Here is a 10,846-nt window from a genome sequence, read left to right as displayed (position 1 = left end):
TTATAGTTACATCTACACTTGAATGTATTTTATATTGCATTTAAATTTATTTACATGTATTTTAACTTCACTGGTAAAATAGACTTAACTGGTAAAATTCTGAAGCATGGGTATAATTATTCTCTTAATGCACCTTATTCTTTTAAATTTCTGAATTAATGGAATCTGTAAACATTATTACAAAGATATATCTGAGCCAGTTATATTACTGAAATCACCTTTGCAAAAATTATGACAGTGAGAAAAATGTGACATAGGAAAATTATGACAGTAAAGGAAATCTGACCTAACCAACTCCATCTTGGTTCTAACCTCCAAGCTGTCCTTGTTCATTCCTGGGTACAGGCTGAACTAACTTTGAAAGGAATTTAGCTCACGGTTTAACTTTGAAACAAAGGTAACAGCCTTCCCCAAAACAAACCCCCTCCTTGTTTGGGTACCAGATTGCCTGTGTAAAACTAACAAAATTAGCCACAAGATTAGGAATTATGGAGTCATGCAACCAGAGATCACAAGATTCCTAACCTCCTCAATTGCTCTGATAGACAACATTACTGTTGTAAAACCTAAGATTGGTGTTGGAAGCATTTTTCAGACCCTGCATTCTGATAGACGAGCTGGTGCCAACCAGACTGGTAAATTGGCTCATCTGGTTTTGTGGCCCCCACTCAGGAACTGACTTAATGCAAGAGGACAGCTTGGACTCCCTGTGATTCCATCCCTGACCCAACTTACCACCATTCCCCATTCCCTAGCTCCCTACCCGCCAAACTGTCTTATAAAAATCCTATCCTCTGAATTTTGGGGGAGGCTGATTTGAGTAACAATAAAACTCCAGTCTCCCATTCAGCCAGCTCTACATGTATTAAACTTCGTCTACTGTAATTCCCATCTGGATAAATCAGCTCCATCTGGACAGTTGGCAAGAAGAATCTGTTGGACAGTTACATTACCCACTGACAAGAAGAATCTGTTGGGCAGTTACGTTACCCACTGACAAGAAGAATCTGTTGGGCAGTTACGTTACCCACTGACAAGAAGAATCTGTTGGGCAGTTACATTACCCACTGACAAAGTAAAAATCTGGTGCTTGGGGTGAGCAGACCAAATACACAACACCCTTTAAAATATGGTGCTTGCAGGGATCTGCTTTTTATTTTGTAGTTTATTGTGAAGTGTGGGTGGTGTGATGGGCCAAGCACAAAGCCTGCAGACAGTTGATGATGTGGGTTCATGCTTTACCCTGATTATTATTAGATGTATGACTCTGGACTTGTTAGAGAATCACTGAAATTCATTTAGAGGTTAATAATTAACACCCATCTCACAGAGTGGATCTGAGAATTAAGTGAGATATTAGTGAAAAACACCCCACAGATGATAAGTCCTACATTCATCTAAATTGTTGCTGTCATTATTTCTGTCTGCCACATTATCCTGGCACAAGATTTAGTGGGGATTCATTGAGCAGGTGAGAGGTGATGTCGAAAAGGTCCATAAAATTACCTCATTAGCTCTGAGAACCTATCACTAGCTCTTCAGATGGAGCAGTGAGAACAGGCTGGGATCAAACAGTATGGAGAACAGAATCTCCTTGGTTCTCCTTTCATGGGAAATTGCATCAGAAGTTCCTGTGGATGGCTTGGTAATTGGTGAGCATTCTGATTCAACACTGTGTCTCTCAGAATATAGTAAACAACCAAGGTTATACTATCCACATCAAATGGTTAATGCAATATGCTTATAATTGTTTTGTGATTTTGCCAATTTTCTCATATATATAACAACTCAGTATTTTGCAAGTCAGCAAAGCCCATTAATGTTGTTCTTTATGGGCTCAGCTCAAATTATTTCACATCCATGGTTAACACTACTTCAAACTGATTGACAAATCAGTTTGCAATATCAGGGGGCAAAATGAGAAAAGGTGTATTTGGTTGTGCTATTCTTGACACATAACCCTGTTGATTCACTGTTGCCAAAGCCCAGCAACTCCACATCTGAGACCTTTGAGTCTATTTTATGATTTTTAATCAACTTCATTGAGGTATAATTTACATAAAGCCAATGGAAACATTCAAATTATCCAGTTTCATGAGTCTTGACAAATGTATACACCATGTAACCACTACCCCAATAAATATATAGAACATTTTCCCCCAAAATTCCCTTTTGCCATTTTGCAGTAAATTCTCCTACCCTCTTGCACTCCCCACTCCAGTCATTACTTTGATTTCTATCATCATAAGTTGATTTTGCTTGTTCTGGAACTTCATATAAATGAAATCATATAATATCCACTCTATGTGCCTAGTTTCCTCTGCTCAGCAATTTTTTGAAATTCATCCCTATCGTGTGTATCACTAATTTGTTCCTTTTTAATGTGAAGTAGTGTTCATTGTATGGAAGTGCCACAATTTGTTTAGCCATTCAGCTATTTATGAATTGTTTCCAGCTTGTAGCTGTTATAAATAAAGCTGCTACAAACATTTACGTATAAATCTTTGTAGACATTTTTATTTTTCCTGGGTCCATACTTGGAAATATAAGGTCATATGGTAAGTGTCTGTTATGTAAGAAGTTACTGAAGTATTTTCCAAATTGGTTCTTTTCCATGCAAACCTGACACACACACAAACAAACCCTGACATAATTATTATAGACCTTTGGGCTGAATGGACTAAGTGACATCAAAATGAGGCCACATGCTTTGGAAACATGAGGGGGAAAGTATGTCACAGAAGTAGTAGAGGAGGTGGTATCAGATGGGGGACTTGAGAAAACAGAAGTGTTTTCAACAAAACCTGCAATTATTGTTTGTCTGAAGTAAATTACCTTCCTCATAGCAGAACATTTGGCTATATGAGAAAGTACAATTTATCCTAGAGAAATGATCATCATGTAGGTAAATGGATTTTATTTGACATCTGAAAGAACAGTGCTAGGAAAATACTCACAGATGAACACTTTAAGGTTGAGGAACCCTTTAGTCTTCATTATGCACCAACAAATAAAAGGTAACATGTAGAGTGGACGGAGCATAATTTTAAATCTCCCCAGACCTGGGTTCAAATTTTGCTTGGCTTTGCCATCTTTATTGTTTTATGCAATCATTTTCCCCTCTGAACCTGTCCCAACATGTGCAATTGTAAGTAATAACAGTTTACTCGTGGCATTGCTGGATGTTTAACCAAAGTTAAGTCTCAAAGTGAGAATATCAATGGAAGGTGATCCCTTCAATGTGAATTTCTTTCTTCCCTCCTTACCTTTGTGCAATTCTAGTAAGCTTAAACTGTAAATCTGCTTAACTTGCAAGCTGATAAATCAAGGGAAACAAACTGCAGATGGGACTACAGGGGAGGTAAAGAATCCAATGTTTACACAATTCTGAATCTTGGTAAATGACCTAATCTTTGCTAAAGGAAAAATACTACTGGGTGGGGAAAGAATAAGGAAAACAACTAAATGATCTCCACATTGCTAATACATGAGAATTTTATATTGCTTTTACAGAATTTTAAAACTGTATGTCATGACATGGCTATATTTATAGATTTCATGAAAAGTGGCCATGAAAAGTTCTTGTTATAGGAAACATTCATTCGTGTCACCCATGATCATTCACTATTGCTAATATTTATTGAGTACTGTGCACCAAGCAATGGACCAAATGCTTTACATACATTATTTCCTTTATTCCTCACAAAACCCCCATGAGGTAATATCATTACACCTGTTTTATAAGTGAGAAATTTGTGTTTCAGAGCGGTTGGGTGCTGGACCACACTCTCACATGCACACACACTCTCACATGCTCACACACATTCATACATGCACACACACACATTCATACATGCACACACACTCACATGCTTACACACTCATACATGTACACACTCTCACATGCAAACACATTCTCACATTCTTGCACACACATACTAAAATGAACAAACTAGCCACAAGATTAAAAATTATGGCTCAGGAGTCATGCAGCCAAAGGCTACACGATTCCTAACCTTCCCAATTGCTCCTATAAATAACGTTACTATTGCAAAACCTAAATTTGTGTTTGAAGTTCACACATGAACACGCGGCCTCACATGTGTGCACACGCACATTTTCTTGCTCCTGCCCCTACCTCCAAAGTGGAGGTAGCCAAAATTCACTGTTGTCTCAGAAAGTTAGATCTTGGCAAATAAATATTTGCTCACATAAGTCAAGCATTGCATTTCCCCCTGGCTGCTGAGCCTGTTCTCACACACATGAGGAAGTCAGCTGCAGGGCAGGATGCCATTTCATAGGTGAACATGTCACATGGAATTAGACCACTTTTTTCTAGGTCCTGCTGAACCTGCACCTAGTGAAAAAAAAAACTACTATGTCTGCTGCAATACACTAATACCTTGATTAGTGAATTCCTGAAGAACTCATGTATACAAAACGGGAGAGTCCACTCATTTGTTTTCATTTATTAAAAAATACCCTTATTCTGTGAAGCAGAATTACCTGTATTTGCAGCTGCATGACAAAAATGCCTCAATATAAAGTTCCCCCCAACCTCCACCCCCCCACCCATTGGCTATTTTAAGTTGGGAATACATTTAGGCTGAGTTAGAATGTAAATATGAAATAGACTGGTTCCTTAGATGTGAGGCACAGATAGGCACATTACATACTTTGGTAGCATAGAGGAAGGTACCATCCATGATGTCATGGCAAGGGAGATTTTCTGGAAGAATGATGCCTGGCCAATCTAACAGAGGCGTTAAGATCCTAAGCACTCGTTCTACTGCCAGCAAGCCATGTGGTTTGGGGCTAGTTTCTTAACTTCCCTAAACACCAGGTGGTTCACTTGCAATGAGGGTGATAATATTTGCTCACAGTTTTGTATCCCTTGGCTTTCAGGAACTTGCACGATCCTCTTTCCTTTCCACTACCTTCTCCTTTCCCTTTCTCCGTCATTTGTACTTTCTAACGTGGGGCTCCTCAAGTCTCACACCTTGGGCTTCTCTATTTCCACATGCTATGCTCCCTTGGTTCAAACCTTGCCTGCAGTCACATCTCCACCTGCTCCACCTCAATCTTGCCTCCGTTTCAATTGCATGCTGGACATTTCCATGTAGACACTCTGCCAAGGCATTTAAAATTCAACAAGTGTAAAGCTGAATATGGATAGTTCTTTTAAATAAGGCCGCTAATCTCACAAACTCCAAACTTCCGAGTCCTCTTCAACATCTTTTTCCCCACTGTTCCTTATCTAATCAGTTGCCAAATTCTGTGGGTTATTACTTTGAAACTTGTTTGGTCAGAGCAGGAATGGAAATTCAAAAGTCTATAATAATTGTGTCAGGAGTTTTATAGAGCAACAGGACTGGAACTCCTTAATATAGATTTATTAATTTTAAAACTAAAAGACATTTTTGTTCTCTAATCTTAAACATCTGGACTGTTGTAATTAGCTAAATTGGATCTTTGCTTACACAGCCATTCCCATTCCAGTATCTTAGATGCAAATTCCAAATTACCCAGGTGCTTCCTCCTTACAAGTGTCAACAGTCCTTTAATGCTTCTGAATGGTGTAAAAGGCACAGGCCTTGCCTTAAGGCTCTCTCAAATCTCTTTCCAGCCTCTCTCACCCTCTTGTTCCATTGCCTCAATTCAGTTCTCCATACTCTCCCTAAACTAAACTCGTTACTACTCTTGGAATCAACAGGCCTTTTCCTGACCCCAAACCTTTGTTCGTATCTCATCTCTTTTCCTATTTTTGCCCTATTGCATTGACACTTGTCATATTTAGTTGAATCACTGGGCCTTTAGCCACCCCCACCCCAATTACCACACTCCCTTCTTTCCTTTCTGAAGCCCCATACCACTTTGGTTGTGATATTTGTATAGCATTTATCATGGAAAACCTCCCTACTAGATTATAGATTCTCAAACACAAGTATTGACACTTAGTGGGTTTCTGTGTACTAGGGAAGTTTATTAAACAGTCTTTGATTTAGTCATTGTATGGTTCCTGGGATAAGAGTAAGAATCGTGGTCCCTTGCTCTGTCAAAATCATAAACCTATTTTCCTTGTATTTTGACCTAATTACATAAGCTTGTTTTGGATTGGAAGCTCGATAGAGACTATTTTAGTGCCAAATGTTTTTTAATCAATGGGGAAATAAGTCCTTGAGAGGTGCAGTGACTCAGCTGAGGACACACAGATAGTTTCTGGTAGGTAAGTATGAAGCCTTGGAACTACTGTTCATATCATAAGCCCCTGGGTTCCCAAATGACCTCCCCAAGTATCTAATTCATCATCCTCTGCATAAAAGAAATTTTTGCTCATTCCAATAAAAAGAATGTAGTATGGTAGGACAGGAGAAGTATAGGTTTTGGAATCAAACTAGGTTTAGATTCTGACCTGGTCGCTAGTTAGTGCATGGACTTTGGTAAACAGCCTCTCAGCCTGTTTCCTTGTCTGCAAAATATGGTTTTTACTTCATGAAGTTGTGTTGGTGAAATGGTATAATGTGTATAAAGCAACTGGAACACAACAAATGAGGCCATTTATTTAAAATAATCTTCAATAAGTTATAAATTCACATATTTGCTTTTTCTGAGGAATGCTTAGATTTTATCATAGATCTCTTTTCTAAATTGAGTAAATACATAGTGGATTTCTTTGTTTCCTTCCCCTCAGAATGTTGCAATTTGGGTGACTGTAACTATTACTTAAGGGTCTATCCAGTAATTGTTCGTAAAATTTCTTTTTTTTTTTTTTTTTTTTTGAGATGGAGTTTGGCTCTCGTCCCCCAGGCTGGAGTGCAATGGCGCAATCTTGGCTCACCGCAACCTCCGCCTCCCAGGTTCAAGTGATTCTCCCGCCTCGGTCTCCCAAGTAGCTGGGATTACAGGCACCTGCCACCACGCCCAGCCAATTTTTGTATTTTTAGTAGAGACGGGGTTTCACCATGTTGGCCAGGCTAGTCTGGAACTCCTGACCTCAGGTGATCCTCCCGCCTTGGCCTCCCAAAGTGCTGAGATTACAGGCATGAACCACCACGCCTGGCCAAAATTTCCTTTTAAAAAAAGTTATTAGGCCGGGCGCGGTGGCTCACGCTTGTAATCCCAGCACTTTGGGAGGCCGAGGCGGGCGGATCACGAGGTCAGGAGATCGAGACCACAGTGAAACCCCGTCTCTACTAAAAATACAAAAAATTAGCCGGGCGTGGTGGCGGGCGCCTGTAGTCCCAGCTACTCGGAGAGGCTGAGGCAGGAGAATGGCGTGAACCTGGGAGGCGGAGCTTGCAGTGAGCCGAGACTGCGCCACTGCACTCCAGCCTGGGCGACAGAGCGAGACTCCGTCTCAAAAAAAAAAAAGTTATTGCCAGTAACTAAGTATTCTAGAAGGTGAATGCTTAGGACATTTAATGTCACTGAGCTGTGTGATAGAGATAATATTTTTGACACTTTGCAGAGCTCATTGTTTTCTCTGCATATAAAGCTATGACATTCATATAATAAACACGTAGAGAGCTTTCACAGACTTCAGTGTTAAGTCTTCTAACAGCTGCATAACTGGTCTTGCTTGAACCTGTCTTTCTCATAATGCTACCTTGCCTTTCACACCAATTCTGTGAGCCCAAGCAGGAATGAAGATTACCTATCTCTAATGGCACGACAGAAGGGAGTGGTGGTTAAGGTTATTGGAGGTTATTAGGGGGAATAAATGAAGACCTTGTGCCACTTCTAAACACTGCCAGGACCTGACATACCTTGTGTTTTTATATCCAATATGGGAGTAAAAGTTAGATATTTTAACATCAAATATGTGGATGACACTAGATGGTTTTAAAAGCCCCCCATCATAACTTCTAAACTCCACAATGTTCGAATATTGTTAGGTTTCAATGAAATCCTACAGTAGTCCCTTGCTTGGAATCACTGTAGGAGTGGCTCCAGCAATAGGCAACACAGGGTTTGGTTCTATACAGTAGGTATGGGTCAGAGAAAATGCTATGATTGAAAAATTGTTGTTTTCCTCCTTATAAAGCTTATACCAACCAGTAAAGAGCTATCAGAAAACCTTCAGGAAAGAATATCATGATAGGATATAACAAATACCCCCACAGCTGGTCCATAGGCCAAAGTATAATTCCAAGTAGGGAATTTCACTTAACGAGGTAAGACATTTAAGGGAAAAGGAATCTAGGCTAGGACTCTGCTAGCCAGACCCAAATAAATTATTAAAGGGAAGCATGTTCTTGAGGCTATTCTCTATGAAGAAGGGCAACCCACCTTGCCATCTATATCCTTTCTGTTTTTGACAGGGGTGGTCCTAAGCTGGATAGATCTTTACTCTGACCAGTACCATATAGGTCTGTGGTTCTCAAACTTGGCTGCACAGTGTGGCAGTTTAAGTAATCCTGATACCCAGTCCCATCCCCAAAGATGCTGATTTGTCTAAGGTGCAGTTTAGGCCTCTGGATTGGAACCAACCCATATGCCCATCAATGATAGACTGGATAAAGAAAATGTGGCACGTATACATCATAGAATACTATGCAGCCATAAAAAAAGGATGAGTTCATGTCCTATGCAGGGACATGGATGAAGCTGGAAACCATCAATCTCAGCAAACTAACACAAGACCAGAAAACCAAACACTGCATGTTCTTACTCATAAGTGGGAGTTGAACAATGAGAATACACCGACACCGGGAGGGGAACATCACACACGGGGGCCTGTCAGGGGGTGGGAGTTAGGGGAGGGATAGCATTAGGAGAAATACCTAATGTAGATGATGGGTTGATGGGTGCAGCAAACCACCATGGCACGTGTATACCTATGTAACAAACCTGCATGTTCTGCACATGTATCCCAGAACTTAAAGTATATATATTTCTATATGTATACATATATATGAATATATAAATATATATATATATAAGCTCCCCACGTGATTCTAATGTGTGGCCAGTCTTGCAAACCTCAGGCTATTTATTCCAAAGGGTTTGTAACAAGCCTTCCTCTTAAAATCCACCCCACCACCATTCAGCTTTTTGGGGTCTGTTTTTGTTGTTATCCCACCCCTTTCCCCCACCCCACACCGCCCCGAGGTGTGCGCGCGCGCGCACACACACACACACACACACACTGGTGAATTTCCCTCTACAGTCAGGCTGGAGTAATCCCAAAGTGGTGTCTTTGGTAAATAAGGAGAACCCGGGTGAAGAAAGTGACTCCCACCCGAACAAGGCATGAACAATGTTCACTCCCTACTGTGTTACTCAACCTGTTTCCCTAGGTCTCCGTTTTCACATTAGAGAGTGTTCTAGGAGATAATGCCCTTCCTCCTTAGTTACTTCTCCTCCCTCCCTAGTTATTTCCCCACTCTCGTGCTGGCCTTTGACAGACCTCCCAGTAGAGGGCCCACGACGCGGGGAGGGCACCGCGTCTCAGCCCCCGAGTCTCAGCCCGCGAACTCCACCGCACCTGCAGCTCCGCTTGGCAGCACTCAAGCACGGGGATGCTCCGCTTAGACGAACCCACGTTCGGGCGGCAAGGCCTGCGATACTTGAGCACCCCTCCCCCTCTCTCGTTTCCACCCCGTTTGTGTTTACGTAGCGAGTAGATATTTAGGTTTCTAGAAGGCAGGTCATCGCAGGCCCCACCCAGCAGTGGAGAGAGTGAGTCCCAGAGGGGGTTGCCAGCGAGCTCCTCTTCCTTCCACTCCCCACGGTCCCCGAGTCGAGGGCCCTCAGGGGCGTATGACGCCGGAGCCCTCTGACCACAACAGACCCCTACTCCACCCGTCTTGTTTGTCCCACCCTTGGTGACCCAGAGCCCCAGCCCACGCCCCGCCCAAAGCACTCATTTAACTGGTATTGCGGAGCCACGAGGCTTATGCTTACCGTAACTCGCTCAGGCCGCTGGGCGTAGCTGCGACTCGGCGGAGTCCCGGCGGCGCGTCCTTGTTCTGACCCGGCGCGCCATGACCGTCGCGCGGCCGAGCGTGCCCGCAGCGCTGCCCCTCCTCGGGGAGCTGCCCCGGCTGCTGCTGCTGGTGCTGTTGTGCCTGCCGGCCGTGTGGGGTGAGTAGAGGCCCGGCGGCCGGGGAAGCCCCTGGGCTGGGTGGGAGGTCCAAGTCGGTCTCTGAGACACGCACAGGGGCCGGGGACTTGGCAGGTGGGGAGCGTGGCCCGCGGTTGTGGTTCCCGCCGTCCTGTACCTTTAAGGCTCTTGCCGCTCACCAGCAGTTGGGGCTCCTGCTGTGTCGTCCCTCAGCTGACTTGGCTTTAGGGGTCGGCGTGGAGGCTTAAAGAGGCCCGGCTGGGTTTGCGGAGCAGCCAAGCCTGGGAAAATCGAAAGGGAGGGCTCAGAGTGTATCCTTAACCCGCAAAAAGCTGCTCTAAAAGGATGGGAGGCCAGACCGCTGACCGCTCCCCACTCTAGACAGAGTCCAGCCGTGTGGAGCACACGATGTTGCAAACTTGCATGCCATCCCTTTCAGGTGTGGCATTTCAAGGGGGCTTGTGTCTTGAAAACAGCAACTGTGAGGACACCTGATAGTCATTTCCTTCAGTTCTGCTTTTGTCTCCCTAGGTGACTGTGGCCTTCCCCCAGGTGTACCTAATGCCCAGCCAGCTTTGGAAGGCGGTACAAGTTTTCCCGAGGGTACCGTAGTAACGTACAAATGTGAAGAAAGCTTTATGAAAATTCCTGGCAAGAAGGACTCAGTGATCTGCCTTAAGGGCAGTCAATGGTCAGATATTGAAGAGTTCTGCAATCGTAAGTTCTTCATCTTTTTAGAAAAGTTCTGGGAATGGAATGTATCTTAAATTTATTTTTATA

General features: G+C 42.9%; 1 protein-coding gene across 8 annotated transcripts in view; it reads left to right on the top strand.

Annotated features, from left to right (window-relative positions):
* The first annotated feature begins 1,570 nt into the window (after positions 1 to 1,570).
* The window catches only part of CD55 (CD55 molecule (Cromer blood group)), a 57,643-nt gene continuing 48,367 nt past the window's right edge, over positions 1,571 to 10,846 (top strand). For 2 of the 8 annotated variants that reach the window (XR_009210801.1, XM_032137083.2), the window contains exons 1-2: positions 9,602 to 10,086; positions 10,598 to 10,783. Coding sequence is in view for 4 of the 8 variants with exons in the window: in XM_032137083.2 (XP_031992974.2) it covers positions 9,987 to 10,086; positions 10,598 to 10,783 (286 nt within the window). In the remaining 4 variants the exon portion in view is untranslated. Of the gene's footprint in view, positions 1,653 to 9,601; positions 10,087 to 10,380; positions 10,506 to 10,597; positions 10,784 to 10,846 lie in introns of those variants that run through there. The other 6 variants (XR_009210804.1, XM_058430714.1, XM_058430715.1 and 3 more) reach the window with 4 other exon arrangements.

This window comes from Hylobates moloch, unplaced genomic scaffold, assembly GCF_009828535.3.
Source record: "Hylobates moloch isolate HMO894 unplaced genomic scaffold, HMol_V3 SCAFFOLD_18, whole genome shotgun sequence".
Taxonomy (NCBI): Eukaryota; Metazoa; Chordata; class Mammalia; order Primates; family Hylobatidae; genus Hylobates; species Hylobates moloch.
This window is presented reverse-complemented; position numbering and strand designations above follow the sequence as displayed.